The sequence below is a fragment of the Apis laboriosa genome, unplaced genomic scaffold (assembly GCF_014066325.1).
Source record: "Apis laboriosa isolate Shangri-la unplaced genomic scaffold, ASM1406632v1 scaffold23_cov150, whole genome shotgun sequence".
NCBI classification, from domain to species: domain Eukaryota; kingdom Metazoa; phylum Arthropoda; class Insecta; order Hymenoptera; family Apidae; genus Apis; species Apis laboriosa.
In genome coordinates this window covers 665,057-688,985 of record NW_025222452.1, presented here as the reverse complement: position 1 = coordinate 688,985, position 23,929 = coordinate 665,057, and the positions used below count along the sequence as shown (strand labels likewise).

General features: G+C 43.1%; 1 protein-coding gene across 1 annotated transcript; it reads right to left on the bottom strand.

The window, feature by feature from the left end:
* Nucleotides 1-13,247: 13,247 nt before the first annotated feature.
* LOC122713220 lies at nt 13,248-13,795 on the bottom strand. The gene is made up of 2 exons (XM_043933463.1): nt 13,596-13,795; nt 13,248-13,506 (listed from the first exon to the last, which is right to left on the bottom strand). Exons 1-2 carry the CDS (start codon nt 13,793-13,795, stop codon nt 13,248-13,250), a joined length of 459 nt encoding a protein of 152 aa, XP_043789398.1.
* Between the last annotated feature and the right edge of the window lie 10,134 nt (nt 13,796-23,929).

The window sequence follows — 23,929 nt, the reverse complement described above, 5'->3', positions numbered from 1 at the left end:
AGGCTTTGTTTATTAATATCTTCAAAATGAGCTCTACACAAGATTCACGAATCTTCTCTCCTAAATTTTCTAAAATTTTTTTTAGACGCGACAAAGAGATTCTTTTATTCCAGTGACAAATATGCGACATCGTATGCACAGTTTCGACCCCTTACGAAACAACAATTGTTTTCTTCTTCGAAAACTTGGTGGATCTAAACTGTGGCACTCGACGTCGTATGAAAAATAAGATGCATTCTTAGAAGGTTTTGTTTATTATTATTTCCAAGGTGCGTTCCTTATTCTCATATACGATTCACGCGAATTCTTTCCTCACTTTCTAAAATCTGTCCTTTTGTAGACGTAACAAAAGGATTCTTTTATTCTAACTTCATCGTGATAAATAGAAAGAAACAACCCCTTACAACAATTCCGTTCATCGAAAAATTGGTGGATCGGAATATCGTGTGAAAAAATTAAGACGAATTCTTAGAGGCTTTGTTTATTAATATCTTCAAAATGAGCTCTACACAAGATTCACGAATCTTCTCTCTTAAATTTTTTAAAACCTTTTTTAGACGCCACAAAGAGATTCTTTTATTCCAGTTTCATCGTGATAAATATGCGACAGCGTAGGCAGTGTTTCGGCATTTTTTGAGGAAGAAGGAGAAGCGTGAAGAAACAACCCCTCACGAAACAACAATTTTGTTCCCTTCTTCGAAAAATTGGTGGATCGTATGAAAAAATTAAGAATTCTTAGAGGCTTTGTTTATTAATACTTTCAAAGCGACAAAGGGATTCTTTTATTTTAGCTTTATCGTGACAAATATGCGCTATCGTATGCACAGTTTCGGCATTTTTTGAGGAAGAAACAACCCCCTACGAAACAACAATTTTGTTCCCTTCTTCGAAAAATTGGTGGATCGGAATGTTGCATGAAAAAATTAAGACGAAATCTTAGAAGCTTTGTTTATTAATACCTTCAAAGCGACAAAGGGATTCTTTTATTTTAGCTTTATCGTGACAAATATGTGATATCGTTCAGAAGAAGGAGAAGTAGCGCGAAGAAACAATTCCTTACGAAATTTGGAACAACAAAATTTGGAATTCCTCTTTCCTTTTTCAAAAAATTTGATCGAAACGATGGCACTCGAAGTCGTATGAAAAATTAAGATGCATTCTTAGGTTTTTTTTATTAATATTTCCAAGATACGTCCTCTACTCCCATTCACGCGAATCCTTTCCCCATTTTCTAAAATCTATTCTTTTGTAACAAAGAGATTTTTTTATTTTAACTTCATCGTGACAAATATGCGCCATCGTATGCACAGTTTCACTACTTTTAGAAGAAGAAGAAGTAGCGCGAAGAAACAACCCTTCGAACAACGGAAGAACAACAATTCCTCTTCCCTTCGAAAAATTAATTCGTTATCCCAACGATTAAGACGTATTCTTAGTAGACTTTATTTTTACTAATACTTCCAAGACACGTTCCCTACTTCCATATACAATTCACGCAAATCTCTCTCTCTCCCCATTTTCTATTAATTTTCTAAAATCTACCCTTTCTAACAAAGAGATTCTTTTATTCCAAGTTCTTTATAAGTCCTTTATTCTCACTTCATCGTGACAAATACGCTCCATCATATGCACAGTTTCAACATTTCTTGAGAAAGAAGGGAAGAAACAACCCTTCACGAAACAACGGAGGAACAATTCTTCTTCCCTTCGAAAAATTGATTCGTTATCCCAACGATTAAGACGCATTCTTAGTAGACTTTATTTTTTACTAATATTTCCAAGACACGTTCCCTACTTCCAATTCACGCAAATCTCTCTCTCCCTATTTTCTAAAATCTACCCTTTCCAACAAAGAGATTCCTTTATTCCAAATTCTTTACTCCTTTATTCTCACTTCATCGTGACAAATACGCCCCATCGTATGCACAGTTTCAACATTTCTTGAGAAAGAAGGAGAAGTAGCGGGAAGAAACAACCCCTCGCAAGAAACAACAACAATTCCTCTTGTCCCCCCTTCTTGGAAAAAAATTGGTGATTGGATCGGAAATGGATGGCACTCGACGTCGTATGGAAAAATTAAGACGCATTCTTAGGAGGCGAAAGGGAAAACAAGGTGGAGTGTTTGCACGGGCGGATGGGCGAAAGGGATGCATGAAGGGAGGGAGGGAGGGGGGTAGCCGTCGGTTTGCATGGCATTAGCGCCTATATTATTGTAAGCCGACGCGCATAATTCTCCTGCGCTGTAGCCGACAATTTCGCGCGCAACCCCTCCCCAAGCTTCACGGGGATCTCGAATTAATTTAATATCGTTACGCCCCCTTCTACGACCCCTTCCCCCCTCCCGTTTTATATTTATACGGTAAAATGATAAAACTGCGCCTGCCCCTTCGGATTGCACGCCCCGTGCAACCTGTTAATCGGTCCACGCTGCAAATCGAATATAAATATGTTTATAGACGCGTGTATTTGTATTTTTGCGCGGACCGTGCGAGTTACAATTACAACGATTAATAATCCGAGTGCAAAAAAAAAAAAAAAAAAAAAAAAGAAAAAATAATAAAATGATAAACGGAGTCGAGTCGAGCGCGACTTGTTTCGTTGTTTTGCGATTTTTCGAATTTTTTCTTTTTTCCTTTTTTTTTTTGCCTGGAAAACGTATATACCTATACGTATATTTCGTAATATCGTCGTGTTCCTACCGTATTTCCCCCCCCCCCGATTTTCGCAGAATTGGAACAATATGTGTAAAACAGAATTCTATCCACCACCGATTATTCCTTTATTCCGTCGATTTATTTCTCCGCGAAAAAAAAAAAAAAAAAAAGAATCTTCTCTCCGACGAGAGAGACGAGTGAGCAAGGGATGTATAACGGACGAGGAGGGATTGGAAAAGGTGGACGGGGCGAGGAGGATAATATGGAGAGCGGACGGGCCGGATGGATCGATGGCCGCGTTCGAACGGGGGGAGGGGAGGGGGGAGGGGGAAGGGGAGGTGAAAGCGGCCCATCGATGTCGCGGTCGAGCATTACGTTTTTCCTGGCCGGATGTAAATGCAGGCAATATCGCGATGTTGGCGCCAATGGTCGACGCTCGAGTGACTGGTGCTGATTGATGTTGCCGTGTTTGGTCAGAGGGTTGTTTCTCCGCTCCGCACCAGCTCCCACCGGACCCAATAAGCACCTCGCGCATACACGCATCTCCGCTCCACCTACGCCTAACCTACGCCGCCCGAAGGAGCCGGACCCATTGTTTACACGAGCCGTCTGTCGCGATCACAACCATCCCCGGGATACCCTGGGGAAGGGGGAAACCGCTTTAAACCGACTCCCCCTCGACAACCACCCCTCCCGCGAGGAGGGCCTTTAAATCCATTGCTATTCTTCTTCTTCTTCTTCTTCTTCTTCTTCTTCTTCTTGTTTCTCTTCTGTTGCTGAAACTTAGGCTCGTGATAATTGAATGGATTCAATTTATATATATATATATGTATATATATAGGGAATTTTACGGGACGATAGTCGATGCTTTTAATTACGGCGGATAATCCGAGTGCGGTTGCTTGTCGCTCGATCCTCGCCTCTTTGATTACGATTGAACGAGGCGGAAGGGAAGAAAGGGACATCAAAGGAAAGGGGTTTTGCCGTGAGGGGTCGGTCAAGTGGAAGTACAATAGCGATCGAATAAACAGGGTGATACCGATGTTGCCGAGAGAAACGCTTGACTCACATTTTCCGCATTTGCCAACAATCTCGCGTAAAATTCTTTCTTCCCGTTAAACAATGTGCTATGCTCTTGCCCGAATTTCTTCCTCTTCCACCGATCCGTCATCCGTCCACAAGGTAGGGCGACGAAGAAACGAAACACGCGTATTATCGCGTCGAAAGGCGTGAGAGAGAGAGAGAGAAAGAGAGATAGAGAGGGAGAGAGTTAAACGCTGCGGGGAAGAGCAGCGTGTGCGTTGAAAATGCATTAATTATATACGAATGCGGGCGTGTTCGCAAAAATATTTCAATCTATTTAAAAAGCCATCCGTTTGAAAGTAATTATCGCGATGAAATTAAAATGTCAACCAACCTGGCCCAACTATATACACACACACATATATATATATATATATATATACGCGCGTCAGACTTCGTGTGTTTGTGTGTTGTGCGATCGGTCGCGTGCTGTTTACCTGCAAATCTAACTAATCTAAATGGTAATGCGACAGAATTACGATGGCACCACTCTTCTCCTCTCTCTCTCTCCCTCTCTCGAGCGCTTTTTCTCTTCCTCCCCCCTTCCCCTCCATTTGCCCGCATTTCGCCGCAACGCAACGGACAACGTCATCGTTGCCCCATTACCGGCGCGCTTTTAATGAATTTTCCAACCAACAACACCTCGGCCAACAAAACCTAGCCATTTTAAAATCGTTTATCCCGATAACTCGTGCATTTCTTGTCCAAAATTTCTCTCGAAAGAAAGAAAGAAAGAAAGAAAGAAAGCGGGAAAATGAAAGAGAGAGAGAGAGAGAGAGAGAGAGAGAAAGGGATCTGTTTATCGGTTCAACGAGCGTATCGCGTAAGGCACGAGTTTCGTTATTTTTCTTTGGCAAGCAAACGTTCGAGGCCCTTAAACGGGATTTTCAAGGGCATTCTATTTCTATTCCGGAGGGTAAATGAAGTCGCTTCACACAGGTGGGGGGAGGGTGGGAAGGGAGCGAACGAACGAGGTCGCGCCTTCTCTTCCCTCTCTCTCTCTCTCTCTCTGTCTTCGTCTCTGTCCTCTGTCGTCTTTTCGACGAGGGGTGGCCCTTCGAAGAATGCGACGCGCATCGGGAACCGCAGCCAATTTCAATATTTGAGGAAACTCGGGTGACGGGAGTTCCGCAAAATTTGCAGGTAAAAGGCGAAAATGTCCGTGGTGATTTAACGAGCCCTTTAAGGCACTCTCAAAAAGGACTGTGTTGACAGCCAAACAAACTATTCGGAATAACAGGTTAAACCCACACCGCTCGCGCGATAACGTCTACACACATGAATATTGAGAGGCTCGCGGAGATGTTACACTTTGCGGCTTCTTCCCCCTCCTCCCTCCCTCTCTCTCTCTCTCTCTCTCTTTCCCTTTTCCGCCTCGCGTCACGAACGAGAGAAAAAACGACCCTCTCTCGATCGAGCTCCAAGATAAAGAAGGGGGAGAGAGAACGATTTTCGAAAATTTCAAAGTTGGCAAGGTTAATTTCTCGTTACGAATGCGCCAAGTTAATTAGCTCGCATAATTGGGAGCAAAGATTTTCCTTTTCGAAAAAGTTTATTACGTTTACTTGCCTCCGAAGAGCTGTAATCTCGAAGCGGGAAGGGAACGATGTACTTTACGTGTACGCGCAAGATCATCCGAAACACAAACCTCTTGAAACCATCTTGCGCAAACCGTCTCAAACTCGACCAAACCTTCGCCTGTTTTTCGTCCGTCGAGTCAACGAGAATCTATTAACTTTTAATCGGTGGATATATATTCTGTCCATATCCATATACACGCGCAATTTTCTCGGACAAAAATATTTAGAGAAGCGACGAAACATTCCCCTCCTTCTCCTTTAAAGTTTTTTCACTCGGCGTTGCGTGCTGCACGTCACACGAGCGCTGTTGAAGAAAGAAAAGGATCTCTCCGTGCAAACCTCTTAAAACTATTTTGGCCAAACCTTCAAACTCGACCAAACCTTCACCTGTTTTTCGTCCGTCGAATCAACGAGAATCTATTAACTTTTAATCGATGGATAATATTCTGTCCATATCCATATATACGCGCAATTTTTTCGGAAATAATATTTAGGAAGAACAAAAATATTTAGAGAGGCGATGAAACACCACCCCTTCCCTCTCCCTCCTTCAAAGTTTTTCCACCGGTCAGCGTTGCGTGCTGCACGTCACACGAGCGCTGTTGAAGAAAGAAAAGAATCTCTCCGTGGAAGACTCGTGGAAACCTCTTAAAACTATCTTGCCCAAACCGTCTCAAACTCGACCAAACCTTCGCCTGTTTTTCGTCCATCGAATCAACGAGAATCTATTAACTTTTAACCGATAATAAAAATCCTATCCGTATCCATATATACGCGCAATTTTCTCGGACAAAAATATTTAGGGAGGCGATGAAACACCACCCCTTTCCCTCCTTCTCCTTCAAAGTTTTTCCACCGTTCAGCGTTACGTGCTGCACGTCACACGAGCGCTGTTGAAGAAAGAAAAGCATTTCTCCGTGGAAGACTCGTGGAAACCTCTTAAAGTATCTTGCCCAAACCTTCAAACTCGACCAAACCTTCGCCTGTTTTTCGTCCGTCGAATCAACGAGAATCTATTAACTTTTAATCGATGGATAATATTCTGTCCATATCCATATATACTCGCAATTTTCTCGGACAAAAATATTTAAGGAGGCGATGAAACATCACCCCTTTCCACCCCCTCCTTCAAAGTTTTTCCACCGGTCAGCGTTGCGTGCTGTACGTCACACGAGCGCTATTGAAGAAAGAAAAGAATCTCTCCGTGGAAGACTCGTAGAAACTTCTTAAATTTATTTTGCCCAAACCTTCAAACTCGATCAAACCTTCGCCTGTTTTTCGTCCGTCGAATCAACGAGAATCTATTAACTTTTAACCGATAATAAAAATCCTATCCGTATCCATATATACATTTTCTCGGACAAAAATATTTAGAGAGACGATGAAACACCACCCCTTTCCACCCCCTCCTTCAAAATTTTTCCACCGCTCGACGTTGCGTGCTGCACGTCACACGAGCGCTGTTGAAGAAAGAAAAGGATCTCTCCAAGGAAGACGACTCGTGGAAACGGCGAGCGAGGAGCGCTGGTAGGGTTCTTTGAACGGGCTTGAGCGCGAGCGTACGGGGGTGGAGCTGCGGGTTCAGCGATCGACCGCGTGAAATCGACCACCTCGTGTGCACCGCCATCCCACCAGCGGCATCCACCATCCAGCATCCACCATCCAACGTCCACGTTCCTCTCCCACCCCCGTCGCTTCCGCCGTCCACCCTCGTGCTCGTTGTATTATCGTACGACCGCACGAGCTAGCCCCTACATCGTCAACATGTCCGGGACAAGCGCTGCTGTGTGTGTGTGTGTGTGTGTGTATGCGCCATCTCTCGCTCGTTTTCGCACACGTACACACCTGTATACGTATACGTAACCAGATACAGGTACTATAGATACACATATATGTGTATATATATATATATATATATATATATATATATATATATATGTATGTATATATGTATATATAGATGGTGCGTTGGTCGCGTGGTACATCGAGGCACGAACTACGGATACGTGGAGATGGTGTAGCGTCCGTGTGTGACGTGATTAAAGCGGTCTCCACCGCCCCCTCCCTCCATCATCGCTTTCCACCCCCGACAACTGCCGGCGGCCAACATGGCCGCCGCTAATTAGCGCCTAATTATTATTTATTGCATCGGACGCGACCCGCTATGTGCCGACACCAGCGACAGTCGCAACACACCGCGTAATATAACTCGCTCCAACCCCCGCGTCTCGCTCCCTGCTCTCTCTCCTCGGTGCCCCTCGGGCGAGAAGCCAATCGGGCTACGTTACGATCCGCATATACGCCCGAAATCAATCTGGCTTGTCGCAGTGGTTTTCCACCCTGCTTTTTTTCTTTCTTTTTTTTTCCCCCCTCCCCCCGCTAAACGCGTGCCTCCACCTTTCCCTTCCTCCGAAACCTTGGAACCTTTCGCCGCCGATTCGAGAGAAGAGGGGGCGGGGGGAGGAAGGAAGGAGAAAGAAGTTTTTCCAGGAAAGAAGTAATCCGGCGGAAGAGGGAATCCGCGAGAAGGAGGGGAGTGGTAGTCGAGTTGCGGCCGGATCGGTCGAGTTAAGTCGGGTCAGGTCGCAGTCGGAGCAGAGGTACCAACAGGGCGGTCGCAAATATTGGTATTTGGCAAAGACTATCCTTGATCCGTGTCTCTCTTTCTCTTTCTCTCCGCGCCTCCTTGTCATCGCACGCCCTCCTCCACCCTGCATTCTCTCACTTGGCCCCGCCGCCACCCTCCTCTTCCCCGTCGCTTCCCGATCGGGCGAAACGAGCCCCCCTCCCCTTCTCTCTTGCCCGTTGTCCGGATTCTTACTCGACTCGTTGCGCGAAAGCAACGAGTTTCCATGGATCTATCCGCGAGGATCGAATTCGATCCGAGATTTATCGAGACGTCGGACGAGGTAACGAACGAGGATCGGGAATCCTCCGATCGGGAACGAATCCGTTCTGAAAGGGAACAGGTTGCGCTACTCGAGCCGGCATTGTAGGATCGGGAGAGGGCTCGAGAATAATGAGGGAGAGCGGTTGCCAGCTTTCGCGTTCGAAAGCGATATTTTTTTCCGCCCGATCGGCTCACAATTGGCCCCCCCTCCCCCCCTTCGATTTTCGCGCGAACGATGGAGCTCGCTCTAATATTTACATCGCGCAACTGTAAAAATGGCGAGCCATTTTTGGTGAACGTTACATGTTAAAAAATTTGTGTCGCGTGGTTAAACGGCGATGCGTTCCCGCCTGAAGCTATCCTTCTATACAAATAATCGCGATATTTCTTTTTTTTTTTTTTTTTCTTTTTTCCCCAGGAAATATCCAGCGAAATTTGAAGGATTTGTTTGGCGTCTAGGGATTTTTCGATCGGCGAAAATTTTCTTTTTTTTGTTTCGAATCGTTATCACGATTTCAGATTTTAATCGTAATCGCGGACGATTCGAGAAGGAGACAAGCGTATCCTCGTATCCTCGATTACTTAAACGCAACTGTGCCCCTTCACGAGCGCTTCGTGTTTGCTCAGCCAGAAACGCTATCGCATTCTCATGCCGGAAAATCTACCAGACAGTCTTCTTCTTGGTCTCTCGCGCCCTTCTTAAGCCCTTTTCACACCGTTCCACGAATCGAGAATATATATAAGAAAGGAATTTTCGATTTTAAAAATATCGAGAGTTTTTCCATTCGGTGGAAAATTGCCAACGATAAGAAAGCGATTCAAGGATGGAAAGAGAAAGGAAGGAACAAGCTTCTTTCTTCGAATAAATTCTCGATTCGATTCTACGTGAACGTGGCTTAAGTGGAAGGAGGGGAGTTTGGTGTGGCGATACAGCCAAGGTACACAGAGAAAGCACGGCACGGTGCAGAGCAAACGCGCGACTACTACTACGGCTAATCTCAAAAATGATAACGCGGAGATAACGTCGGCCCAGATGTCAGACGTTTCTCGCCACAAGAAACGCGTTGTTACCGTGCCCGCTTTATTACGAGCCCTTCTTAACCGTGGAACGTTCTAACGTCTGCTTAAGCCTACCTGTTCCACCTACCAAACGTTTACCTCTACTCACCTCTCGTTTAAAATCTTCCTCTAATTATCCTTCATCTCCCCTCTTCCCCTTTTCAAATTAACTCCCCTTCCTTTTAACGCGAAATTTGTAAAATTTCTTCCATTATAAATCTACCACTAAGGAAAGGGACTTTTAACACGTTGACTGCCCATATTTGGAAGGATGTTCTGTGATAAAACTATTAAATTATATTTATAAAAATAATTTATTAAAAAAATTATTTTGTAATATTTTAAAACGTTCTATAGAAAGGTATATATATGAGGTTGACAATCCGGACAATTTGGACAAAAAGTCTTTTTTAAATTCCCCATATTCGGGTGACGCTTATTTCACTACTTACGAACGATCTTCGTAAGTATTTGGAAAGATATTCTGTAATAAAACTATTAAATTATATTTATAAAAATAATAAAAAAATAATTTATTAAAAAAATTATTTTGAATATAAAATTTTAAAACATTCTATAAAAAGCTGAGGATGACAATTCGGACAAAAAGTCGTTGTCTTTTTAAATTCCCCATATTCGGGTGACGCTTATTTCACTATTTACGAACGATCTTTGTAGGTATTTGGAAAGATATTCTGTAATAAAACTATTAAATTATATTTATAAAAATAATAAAAAATTTATTAAAAAAATTATTTTGAATGTAAAATTTTAAAACATTCTATAGAAACCTTAATAATCCGAACAATTTGGATAAAAAGTCATTGTCTTTTTAAATTCCCCATATGACGCTTATTTCACTATTTACGAACGATCTTTGTAGGTATTTGGAAAGATATTCTGTAATAAAACTATTAAATTATATTTATAAAAATAATAAAAAATTTATTAAAAAAATTATTTTGAATGTAAAATTTTAAAACATTCTATAAAAAGCTGAGGATGACAATTCGGACAAAAAGTCGTTGTCTTTTTAAATTCCCCATATTCGGGTGACGCTTATTTGACTACTTACGAACGATCTTCGTAAGTATTTGGAAAGATATTCTACGAGGTGTAATAAAACTATTAAATTATTATAAGAATAATAAAAAAATTATTTTGAATGTAAAATTTTAAAACATTCTATAGAAAGGTTAATAATCCGGACAATTTGGACAAAAAGTTGTCGTCTTTTTTAAATTCGTACGTTCGATCGGTCTGTTTGTCGTCTTTTATCCGAATAACATAATTTTCATGCATAATTTTTAATATTTATATCAGAATTATTTTTCCACGCGGCGATATTATGTTAAAGGTTTTGACAAGGTTTCGTTGTATTTTATAATCCTAACAATTTTGCAGCTAATAATTCTCTAAAAATCTTCTAATTTTGTAACACGAGTCTCATGGTGATACGACAATTACATAGTTTATGAACACATCGTTCTCTGATATGATTACCTGCTGTGGTAATCTCTAATATACAAGCCACACGAATAATTTATACACAATTCACAACTAAGAAGTACATTTGTTACGACTAGTCATATTATCCAAATTAAAATATCCAAAATATACTATATATAAATCAGTACTATACTATTCAATACTATTACCCATACAATTACTATTATTACAATTACTATCAAGCACACTTGATACAGAAACACGCGTGGCAGTCAACGTGTTAAATCGATCCACGTTTCGACCCGTTGTTGCACAATCGATGCGATGGACTACTACTAACGAGGCCCGATTAAAATTGGAAAAGAATCCAATGCGGACAATATATCACTGGCTTGACGCCAATAGAGGAAGAGATGGGGGGGGGGGGTTCGTTCCTCCGTAACAATAAACCTCCTAATTAGCTGGACGCTTAGACGACGCAAGGTCGGCCTTTGTTGGTCGAGACCAACCCTCGACACAAACACTTAGCCTCGCACGAGCTCCGTCCACACGTATGGAATCGTTCCGCCCGCCCCGATTATCGCCGTTCACGATCGACCACCTCCTTTGTATCGATCCCCGCTCTTTGTTTTCGCGACAAACAACGGGACAGGGGTCAACAGATTTTCCTCGGTTATCGAGCTCGAGATCGAGCAATTCGTAATAATATTTGTGTATACATGTATATCCTGCCAATAATTCCCTCCTTCGCCTCATCCTCCTCGTTCGATCCATCCAGACAGGAAGAGTAAGGCAGAAGAAGTAGTAATCATTGATTGAGAAGAAGTAATGAAAAGTAAAAAAGGAAAAAATAATACAGGAGAAAGCCTCCTCTGGACGGTGAGAACCGGAAATGGATCTTGAGGTGACACGTGTCGGGAGGCACAGTGCGAGTGTCTGTTCCGTTCGAAAAATCGAAAAAAAGGTGAAACACCTGCGACACGCGTTCCTTTTTTCTTTCATTTTTTTTTTTTTTCTTCTTCTTCGTTGGGACGCACATCAAACAAACTTTATTATCTCGTAAATGGTATCTCGAAAGTGGAGGAAATTCTTAGAGGCTTCTCCCCACGGTATATAATGGTGCCTGATTGTGGGACAATAAAATTTCTCGGTAATTCGAATAAAAGGCGGTTTTCTCCAATTTGAATATTTTTCTTCTCTTTTCTTTTTCCTCCGTTCCAAAGACGGTTATTCAAACGTGTGTCTCTCTTTGAGATTAAAATTGTATATATATATTTTTCTTTCTTTTTTTTCCACAATTTTATTCTAATGCAATTCTTACCAATCACTTTCATGACGACAGAACCACTTTACAATTACGCGTCGCTTTCCACGAAAAATTCGTCCCTTTGTTCGCCAATATCGCTGATTAGCGCGCGAGTCACGCGAAGTCGCGCACGGATTACGCCCATAACGGAGCATATGGTGGTCATCCATGGCGCTTTCACGCACGCCCTTCTGGACATATCGACCCTTAACGGGAATCGATCTATTAGCCCGATATTGCACGATCTCTTGAACAAAAGACTACGCGTCCACTTATCGTCGTCCACATCCCCGCGCGCAATCTGCCCCAATCTGACCGTTTCGAGCGTGGAAAATACCGATTCGAATTTCGTGTTCGCCAATGATACGAAAGAAAAATTTTATTCTCTTGGAAAAGGGGGAGAGGGAAACGAAGGCTTCCAACTTCCGTCTAATTCGTTGCTTCGATAACAGGTGCCTCCAAACGTGCCTCGAACGATTCGTTCCGCGCATTTTCATGGTATATCCGGCTTGGTTTCGCGCACTTCCCTTCCAAACTATCCACCCCAAAAAAGGGAAAATCTTGGATGCGGCAGGCTTTTCGAAGGATCGAAAAGAGCGTAGTGGCCGTGTCTAATCGACGGACGGTCAGCGGATCCTCTGAAACGTTCCCAAGACGCTCCAACCGTTTTTCGATCGTTTCTGGAAAGATTACGAGTTCACGAATCGTTGCAGTTTCGGCTAACAGGATTTTTATATATATATATATATATATATTTATTGACGACGGAAGGTGGATTTCATGGGAACGGATTTCGATCGACCTTCGATCCTCTTTTTCGAAATCTTTTCGATGGAATTTTTTGTAGGTGGAGATCCTCCTTTTCTCGTATCGAAGAAGAATCGTACGAAAGAAGCGACGATGATTGTAAAATTAGAAAAATAGAATATCTTTTTTTTTCTTTTCAAAGTAAAATGGGAAACCACATTTGAAGGAAATTACTGTAATTTCATAACAGGTGATCATGAAAAATCAATTGAAAAGACGAAGAAGAAAAAAAAGAAAATGTTGAATCGAAAGGAAAAGAATGACGGACGAAACGATTAATAAAAATAGAAAAAGTAGGCGAGGAATAGAAATTTCTATAAATATATACTTAAGAAATATTTGTATAAAACGTACAATTAAAACCGAGGGACCGTTTAAAAAAAAAGAAAAAAAAAGAACGAAAGATTCGAAAGGCCGAGTTAAATTTTTTTCACTTTCGAAACGGGCTCGTCGACCAAGTTTCTCCTATTCGGTGTCCACGATTTTGGCAATTTTGGTTGCGGTAGGGTCCGTTTCTGATTACGATTTTTCGCGTTCTTTCTCTCGCCCGGTCGTTTTCGCTCGTTCTTCGCCCTCGCCGCCTTCTTCGCGCTCTTCTTCTTGTTCCTCCCTCGATTCGTATTCCTCCTCAAGGAAGTCCGCTTGGCGACATTACCTTTCGCTGTGTCGGGATCGAATCTGCTCCACGAGGAAAAGTCATGTATATATATATATTTTCGCCGATCGGCGAGGGGAAAAAAAAAAGATAGAACGCGATAGATTTGAACCTAAATTTGTTATTCTTCTTGGCTATGATGCCGAAATCGACGCCACGACGAAGCGCCACGGCCACTTGCTTTCGAAGCGCTTTCCCGGGCATGATGTCGTGCTTGTTACTGATCTGCTCCACGATCTCCTTCTCGGTGAAACCCTCTTCCGGTTGCTCGGTCCTGAGCAGGTCGTACACAAGGATCGATTTCCGTACCATCTCGATCTTCTCTCCTCGGCTGGTTAGAGAATTGGCCGGGAAGGAACGTAACGGAGGACACCAGGGTGACGCAAGCCTGTCACGTCGTTCACCGGAAGTTGGCCTCGAGTCCTGCGATTATTCCAAAGATCTTTCGCTCCACGCAAGCGGCTACCTTCAGGCCTTCCTTCTCCTCCCTCCTTCCAACTCGCCATTTTTCTCGATTTCTCGTTTCTCTCTTCCAACGATCATCCAAATTTAAATGTATATATTTTTCTTGCCTCGAGCTTTATTGAAATCGCTCTCTCCGAGAGAGATCTCTCCAAAAATTTCGAAAACAGGTCGAGTAATCGTGGATACCTGGCCACGCGGTTATATCCTCCAGAATTCCTCCAGTTGCACTCCTCGATGTTTGCCGAGAGGGTTTAGAAGGAGCGACTTTGAGGATTCTCGCGAAGGAGGGTGGCGACTCTGATTTCCGTCGGGAATCTCGCCCTATCCAGGCGCATCCAGGCGAGGCCGCCTTTAATCATTCGATTGCCGCCGCTTAGAGACTCGATTCCTCGGACGGGACCGATATCCAACCGCCATATTTGCTCGACCAGACCTTCCACGGTTAATTAATTCCCCGCTTTTCGTCGCGAAACCCTTCTTCGAAACGAGGAGAATCCTTCTTTTCGCCATTTCGCTGGTTTTCGGAAGCAGCAGAATTCGGAATTCGAAGGTTGACGAGTAAATTTGGAGGGAGAGGCTAAACAATTCCTTACGAACGTTCGTGCTTGGCATTCTGGAAACGAAGGTAGATAAGGTTGTAAATGCAATTACGATTATTCTACCAGATTCCATTTGGAATATAAATTTTCTTTTCTTTTCGAGTGGAGGCCGTCTCCAAAATTTTCAAGGTTTGTTAAGAAAATTGTCGAGAAGGAGAAAATCTGAGGCAAGGAAGGAAGCGAAGGAAGAGAAGGGGAATCTTTTCCACTATCTTGGAGGGCTTGATTCGTGCTAGGAATCGAATGCTTCTTCCCTCTCTCTCTCTCTGTCCTTTCTTTCTCCTCTCTGGGATGACGGACCCCCGTGGGGCATCGGTTTCCGGGTTTCCACGCCGCTTTTTCCAATTGTGCCGCCCCCTGGCCGGTCCTCCAAGTCGGGCCAAGTGGATTATTGACGGCACGAAACAATGGCGTAGCTTTGTTCCACGTGCTTCGAACGTAATATGTTCGATGCAGGGCCTGTCCGTCCGTCAGTTTTGTGCTCATCGAGTGGTTTAAGCCGTACGCGAGCGAGTGCTCTTTCTCCCTCTCCCTCTCCCTCTCTTTCTCTCTCTCTCTCTCTCTTCCGCTGTTTCGAGCCGCGAGTCAAGTGGGCGTGCGGTACATCTGGCTGTCCGATACGGGTGTTTATTAAAAATCATACGAAATCCACCGCCCCCCGAATATTCCACGCGGCGAAAGATTTGACGGGGTGGAGTGGTTTCTCCTTTTCGAATCGATCGAATTCTGAAACGTTGCGAAAAAAAGAAAGAAAGAAGAAAGAAGAAAAGGAAAGAGAGAAAGAAGAAAAGAAGGAAAGAGAGAAAGAAGAAAAGAAGGAAAGGACAGAAGGAAAGTAGGTCAGAAGAAAAGAAGGACAAAAGGAAAGAAGGACAGAAAGAAAGAAGGATAGAAGGAAAGAAGGACAGAAGGAAAGAAGGAAAAAAGGAAAGAAGGAAAGAAGAAAGGAGGACAGAAGGAAAGAAGGAAAAAAGGAAAAAAGGAAAAAAGGAAAGAAGGAAAGAAGGAAAAAAGGAAAGAAAGAAACATCTGATCCGAATATTATTAATTTATTAAAATTATATTATTAATTTATTGATGTTATTAAATATCATACGAAATCTACCGCCCCTAATATTCCACGCGGCGGAAGATTTGACGGGGTGGAGTGGTTCCTCCTTTTCGAATCGATCGAATTCTGAAACGTTGCGAAAAGAAAGAAGGAAGGAAGGAAGGAAGGAAAGAAAGAAACGTACATCTGGCTGTCCGGTTCGAGTTTATTAAAAATCATACGAAATCCACCGAATATTCGATGCGGCGAAACATTTAATGGGGTGGAATGATTTCTCCTTTTCAAATCGAATGAATTCTGAAACGTCGTGAAAAGAAAGAAAGAAAGAAGGAAGAAGAAAAGAAGGAAAGAGAGAAAGAAGAAAAGAAGGAAAGAAGGACAGAAGGAAAGAAGGAAAAAAGGAAAGAAGGAAAGAAGAAAAGAAGAAAAGAAGGAAAGAAGGACAGAAGGAAAGAAGGAAAGAAGAAAAGAAGGAAAGAGAGAAAGAAGGAAAGAAGAAAAGAAGGAAAGAAAGAAAGAAGGACAGAAGGACAAAAGGAAAGAAGGAAAGAAAGAAAGAAGAAAAGAAGAAAAGAAGGAAAGAAGGAAAAAAGGAAAGAAGGAAAGAAGGAAAGAAAGAAACATCTGATCCGAATATTATTAATTTATTAAAATTATATTATTAATTTATCAATATTATTAAAAATCATACGAAATTCACCGTCCCCTAAATATTCGACGGAAGATTTGACGGGATGGAGTGATTCCTCCTTTTCGAATCGATCGAATTCCGAATCGTTGCGAAAAGAAAGAGAGAAAGAAGGAAAGAAAGAAACGGACCAAACACTCGAGATGACGGTCGCGATGAGGTGGAAGAGGATGAAAAGAAGAGCGGCGATTACATTTGAAGCCGGTCCGTAACGAAGGAGCGGAGGAAACGATAGTCGAGGAATTAATTCAACTCGACCATCTTTTTCCCTCCCCGTTCCGCGCTCCGTCTCGAGGGAGCAACTGGCTGCTCCTCTTTCAAGGAGGGCCAATAAGATCGTGCCGGGGAACCTTCTTCTTCCTCCTGTCCTCGGGGATAAGACGAGCAGCACTCAGCCGAGCAAAACTATCAGATCTCGTCGCCGAGCCACGAGCCTCCATGCCTAATTTCCCCCGATCCTCTCTCCCCTCCTTACCCCTCTTTCGAAATATATTCCACTCTTTTCACCCCTTCCTCTTCCTCCGTCTCGAACATCGAACAAACGATTTGTTGCTTCTTATTATAAGAAAAAGTGAAAGATGACAACGTCGAATCGAGTTCTTTTTTTTTTTTTTTTTTTCGTCAAAATCTTCTCTACGAAGCGAGCACGATATTAAATCTGGAAAAAAGAGCGCAGGTTTGAGAGCGATCGGTGAAACGAGAAAAGGCACGAAGGATCGAAGGGATCGAAAATATCGAACGGATGGAAAGGAGGGGGTGGAAAGCCGAGCCTTCGAGGCGAGTCTCGTGCCGGTGGGAATAGCAAGGTTTTGCTATGGTGAATTTTGCCATGGAGGTCGTGATCCAACGTGCAAACATCCCTGTGGGCAAGAGCTTCGATTTGGTATCCGCCGCCGGTAACTACCGCCGCGCAACCCTCGAGACTCAAAAGTGGTGCTCACCCGTCCAACAGAGATTCCCCAGTTTTATCCCCCTCCCCCCTCAAAATGCCTCTTCCTCTCCTTTCCATTCCCGCCTATCCCTCTCGTTTCAACTTCCTGATCGAGTTCAATTCCTCGAACGAATTAAACGATCTCGAAATTACAAAACGAATTAAAATTCTTATTAATAACGTTTAATAACGTTTCAAGATTTGCACGCCTATTTCGAAAATTTCTGTAGGCTTGTAAGCCTGTGAAAAAAATATTCGTCGAATAATGATAAAATACAATGGAACGCAATACAAGGGAAGGGAGGGATAAATAAAGAGATGGGGAGAAAAGCGAAAAGTGAAAACGTTTGGCGAATTTGAAGGTTCGAAAACCGGGTTTGAGCACCGCATCGGCACCATCTCCGCAAGGGTGGAACAACGAGGGTGGAGTTTGACAGCGGCTGGTGGCTCGGAGGGATTCAATATAATCGCGCAATAAAATTCACTTACAACCTATATCCGTCCCTCTCCGCCCTTCGAAAGCGGCGCCTCTCCTCCTCCCCCTCCTCCACCCCCGTCGATTCGTTTCTCACTCGTCCCGAAAAGCCTTTATCCGCGAGCGAGCACCAGGGAGCACCTCCCGAGTATTATCGTTCACGACCACTTTCCACGACCGCCCCCTCGACGACTCTTTTCTCAACCCCCGCTCTTTCCTTCATTCTCTCCCCCTTCCTACCCAATTTTCCTTACACCGCGTTCCTTTCCTTTCCTTCTTGTTTATCTCGTTAAAAAGAATTTTTCCAAAGAGCGGCAAAACTAGTATCTCTCGAGCCGTTTCGAATCGAGCGAGCCGCGGTGTTCAGAGGGTTGGAAGGAACGCGGGGTAAAAAGAGGCCGACAGCTGAGTGTACACAGGGGCGAATGCCGCGGCCTTCCTTCCTTCCTTCCTTCCTTCCTTCCTTCCTTCCTTCCTTCTTTCTTCCTTCCTTCCTTTCTCTCTTTCCTTCCTTCCCCCTTCGTTTCTCTACCCCATCGTGAACGATGCTCGTGCGCGCATCATCGGTCCTCCTCCCTTTCCAAAGAGCTAGCATCCCTGACAACGCCCGCCGCACCTCGGGACCTATGCAAACACGGCCTATTCATCGGGCAACGTGTATATATATATATATATTGGCGGCTTCGAGCGAACCGTAACCGACGCGTCTCTACGATTTAACGAATGGGCTACCGATTGATCCACGCGATCTCCTCGCTCTTTTCTCTTGTTCCATTCATTCGCTTCGCTTATCTTCGCTTATCTCGTCCTCTCCAACCCTTGTGGACGCTTATTTCCCTGAAATAAGCGCGAATATTTCTTTCTTTCTTTCTTTCTTTCTTTCTTTTTTCAATTAAAAATTAGAGGGAGAGAGATCACCACCAGTTTATTCTTTTTCGTTCTTTTCGAAATTATATTATAGTGAATAACGAGAGGATATAATATATCGAATTTCGCTTTCTTTCTTTCTTTCTTTCTTTTTTCGATTAAAAATTAGAGGGAGAGAGAGAGAGAGAGAGAGAGATCACCACCAGTTTATTCTTTTTCGTTCTTTTCGAAAATTATATATTATAGGGGTGAATAACGAGAGGATATAATATATCGAATTTCGCGATCGATTTCGAAGAGGAATTATTTAAATAGCTCGACGGGGGAGGAATCGCGTTATTTCCACCAGATTATGTCATTTAAGTTTGATGCAGTGCAGCGTCCCACTTTATACGCATAATGCACCGCTTTATTTATTCTCGCGCTTCGGGTATTCCTCCCCGTTAATTTAATAAATCCCGTTATTTCCACGCGAGAGATAATAATAATAATAATAATAATAATAATAATAATAATAATAATAATAATAATCGGGGATCGTTAGCAGAAAAATCGGAGCGTACGCGTTAATGAATTCGTCGCGGGAGAGGCGGCGATAACATTAATTAAACCCGGCTACGATTCGTTACGTAATGCCCATTATCAAGTGAAATTTAGCAAATGGCCGGCTTCGTAGTTGTTCCAATTAATGTATTCCATCCGAATCCACTGCGCGCGGCCGAATAAATTCATCGCTCACTTTATAAATAACCATCGGTCGATCCTTTCCCTCGATCAATCCGCGATAATCCGACCAGATAATAATAATTGGAAAAAAACGGTTGCAAACGGTTCCGTCCTCCTCGAAATCTTATCGAAATAACGAGATCGATCCCTTTCCTTTTCTTTCCTTTCCCTTCCTTTCTCGATGCCTTTCTCGAAATTCGATTGCGTTTTCCTGATCGGGACAGGATCGAGATGGAGAAGATGGAGGCTCGACATTTCTTTTCCATTTCCATCCCGAAAAAAAATTCTGCCCGTCGCTTTTTCGACGCTCCATTATTCCCCATCACGTAAAAACGGTGAGACTGGAGACCGCCTCTCCCTCCCCCCCGTGCGCAATATCGGGATTCGGCTATTTGCGAATTTTAGGTCTTCGTTAAATACTTTTTCCCTCCTCCTCCTTCTCCCGATATCCGAAAATCGGATCCGTTCGTACACCGGTTCCCCTCCTCCCCCTCCTATTGTCCTCGAGGGCCTGGCCGAGGAAAGAAAAGGAAGGGAGGAAGGGAAATTTCGAGATTTCTGTCGCAGGGGGAAAAAAAGAGAAGAAAGTAAAATCGAGAGAGTGAAATTTTGTGAGAGGAGAAGTTTGGCGAGACTAAAGGCGAGAGAGAAAGGTTGGGGGAGGTAACGCGGGGTCCCGCGATGGATTAACAGTAGGTAGAGGTTTTTTTCGAGGTGGCACGAGGTTAGTCCTGCGAGACGAGCCAAAATGGAAATCCTAGCCGCTGGTTGGCTGTTGCTGGCTCCGCCTTTCATCCTTGCCGTGCCGTCGTCGCTACGTGTGTTATATCCTGCCTGTCTAAGTAGATGCTCCCGCGCCACCTTAACCTCAATACGGCTCTCCTCGAACGACGTGTAACGAAGATTCGAACGTGGAAGAAGATTCGCGTGGAGGAAATCGAAGCAATTCGAGTATCTTTTTTTTCCTTCTTTTTTTCTTTACGGATAAAAAAAAAAAAAAGGAGTCGTCGAAATTGTGTTTTGGGAGATAAAAGAATAATGATGCGTCGTCGATGCGATTTTGCCAGGACGGGAATAGGGAGGGGAATAGGGAGGCTATCCCGTTCCAAGGCTCAATATTTACTAGAAAATGAACCGGTAATCAGTGGTCATATAATTATCGAGATAAATGATAGCCAGTGTACTTGTTTGGCGTTCGAGATGGATACGCGATGACACGCAGTTTGACTGAGCCAAACACGTTTTATTGATTCGCCAAGTGATATCTGCTTCTCGGCCGCCTCGCTCGCTAGCTTCTCTAACGGGTGTGTAATTACGAACGGCTATCTATTGACAGTCGTAATTCGACTGTTCGTACAGCTCCCCTGTTTGCCCCGTTTGCTCCCTCTTTGCCACCTTTTTCCAAAGGAACCAACCTTCGACAGAGCTGACCGTTTGATATACCGTTTTTATACGCCCCCTACCTTTCCACCAAATTTATCCTCGTCTCTTAGAGAAGGTATTTTTCCTCTTCTTGTTCTCCTTGGAGATTGTCTTTCGAAAGATGATACAAATTTTCCCCGTCAGGAATCGAAATCTTTGGAAGAGGGACGATCGATCGATAGAGAGTTTCGATTTTCGATTTTTTCCTCTTTTTATTGGAAATTGTCTTTCGAAAGATAGTATTTTCTTCGATTTTCTTCGATTTCATCATCAGGAATTTAAATCTTTGAAAGAGGGACGATTGATCGATAGAGAGCCGACGTTTCGATTTTCGATTTTCAATTTTCGATTTTTTCTTCTTTTTATTGGAAATTGTCTTTCGAAAGATAATACAAATTTTCCCCGATTTCATCTTTAGGAATCTAAATCTTTGGAAGAGGAATGATCGATCGATAGAGAGCCAATGTTTCGATTTTCGATTTTTTCCTCTTTTTATTGGAAATTGTTTTTCGAAAGATAGTACAAATTTTCTTCGATTTCATCATCAGGAATCTAAATCTTTGGAAGAGGAATGATCCATCGATAGAGAGTGTTTCAATTTTCGATTTTTTCCTTTTTTCATTGAAGATTGTCTTTCGAAAGATAATACAAATTTTCCCCAATTTCACCTTTAGGAATCTAAATCTTTGGAAGAGGAATGATCGATCGATAGAGAGTATTTCAATTTTCGATTTTTCCTCTTTCTTTTATTTTTTTTGGAGACTATCTTTCGAAACATAATTTTAAAACAAATTTTCCCCGATTTCAGAAATTGAAATCTTTGGAAGAGAGACGATCGATTGATAGAAAACCAGCGTTTCAATTTTCGATTTTTGATTTTTTTCTCTTTCTTTTATTCTTCTTGGAGACTGCCTTTCAAAAGATGATATAAATTTTCCCCGATTTCACCTTCAGGAATTTAAATCTTTGAAAGAGGGACAATCGATCGATAGAGAGCGTTTCGATTTTCGATTTTTTCCTCTTTCTTTTATTTTTTTTGGAGACTACCTTTCGAAACATAATTTTAAAACAAATTTTCCCCGATTTCAGGAATCTAAATTTTTGGAAGAGAGACGATTGATCGATACAGAGCCGGCGTTTCGATTTTCGATTTTCGATTTTCGATTTTTTCCTCTTTTTATTCTCTTTGGAAACTGCCTTTCGAAAGATGATACAAATTTTCCCCGATTTCACCTTCAGGAATCGAAATCTTTGGAAGATGGACGATCGATCGATAGAGAGCCGGCATTTTAATTTTCGATTTTCGATTTTTTCCTCTTTTTTTATTCTCCTTGCAGATTGCCTTTCGAAACATATTTTTAGAACAAATTTTCCCCGATTTCACCTTCAGGAATTTAAATCTTTAGAAGAGGGGCGATCGATCGATAGAGATCCAGCGTTTCGATTTTCGATTTTTTCCTCTTTTCATTCCTCTTGGAGACTATCTTTCGAAAGATGATACAAATTTTCCTCGATTTCATCATCAGGAATCTAAATCTTTGGAGGAGCGATCGATCGATAGAGAGCGTTTCGATTTTCGATTTTTTCCTCTTTCTTTTATTCATTTTTGGAGACTACCTTTCGAAACATAAAACAAATTTTCCCCGATTTCAGAAATTTAAATCTTTGAAAGAGGGGGCGATCGATCGATAGAGAGCGTTTCGATTTTCGATCCCGTCCGAAAAATTCGACGCGGTGGAATAATGCGTCCATGATCGCTGCGGCGCCCAGCATCGAGGCGGCACAATATTTGAACCCGAGCCACCACCCCCTCTCGACCACCGGAGTAGCGACGCTCTTCCATTGCTGGACAAATATACTCCGAGTCAACATTCGCGATATACCGAATACAGGTGCGCGACGTCTGATTGTATTCGTCGCTGGACAACGCTGGAAATTGGGGGATGGATGAAAAAAAAAGGGGGCGAGTTTCCCACCCCGCTTCCTTCGCCACGCGATCCAATTTTCGCCTCGTTTCATCATCATCATCATCATCGTCGTCGTCGTCGTCGTCGTCATTCCTCTTGTACGTATACAAACGCATTTCCAAAAGTGCAGTTTCTACGAAACGAAGAAAAAGAAGGAAAAAATAAAGAGAGATCTCGCAACGATATCCGATCCCGTCGCATATGCAAACACGTTGGCAATACTTATTATTGGTATTAGCAGCGAGAAACCTCGCGTTCGACACGCGTGTAAGGAAGGGAAAGTAGGTAGTGCGCGATGTTTCTCGACGAGACTGCGAGATAACGAGAACTTTCGTTTCTACTATATACTAATAACAATTGGCCAGGATAGTGCAGAAGAAGAAAAGGAAGGAAATTATCTATATTTCGTCGATCGAGACTATCTATATTTTTCCCTACTTTTCTTTTCTTTCTCTGCTTCTTCTTACTCTTCAGCCGAGGAGGGGGAAGAAGCGACATTAAAGAAAATTAAACGTAAAGCGGTGCCGACCCAGAAATTGAGTTCCCTCGCCTTTGGCGGGCCGGCTCCGTGGGGATCTAATTATCAGTTTCGGAACTTTCGAAATTAATAAAACTCCCGTCCCTTCCTTCCGACCCTCCTCGACACCCCCTCCCCCCCCTCGCTTGGTCCCTCTTGTTATATTGCTCTTCCAAGTCTCGAAGAAGAGCCGACCTCTTTGAAGCTGGACCGGGGGAGAGGGAGAAGGACGTGGGTAAAGGAGTTTCCAAGACTTGGAAGGGGGAGGGAGAGAGGGGAGAGGTGTTCCAAACGACAGAAGGGTGGAATTTACCAGTCTGACGCGACCGAGACTCAGCGCCATCCTTCGAAAAGCAAAAGTTTTCTTCGCGAGGAGGGGGAGGATTTTCCACATCGTCGTCCCCTCCCCTCCCCTATGCTTAACTCCTCGTTTCCTTCGTTTCGTCGTCTAATTAGTTTTCGCGTACATTCGTTCGTTTCGAAGGAAGGAAAAAATCGGGAAGGCGGTCGGGCATCCCGTTTCAATGAAACGAGAATGAGAAAGGAGAGAGCGGAGAGAGAGAGAGGGGAGGCTCTCCTCCTCGAGGGGATGCGGTTCGATCGGAAAGCAACGGTGACATCTAGGGCCCTCGACCGGCCACGTGGGGATCCCTGCTTCCTTTCGAAAACTCTATACCGAATAATTCGCTTGTCACGACAAGCTGCGGTTTTACATCAGAATTCGAGTGCTCCATTGAT

What these genes read in the sequence shown, in the direction of transcription:
- LOC122713220 (XM_043933463.1), bottom strand. Translation starts at nt 13,795, where the DNA reads ATGGTACGGAAATCGATCCTTGTGTACGACCTGCTCAGGACCGAGCAA. An exon ending in AAGAAGAATAACAAATTTAG is followed by an intron (nt 13,507 to 13,595) that starts GTTCAAATCTAT and finishes CTCGTGGAGCAG; the next exon opens with ATTCGATCCCGACACAGCGA.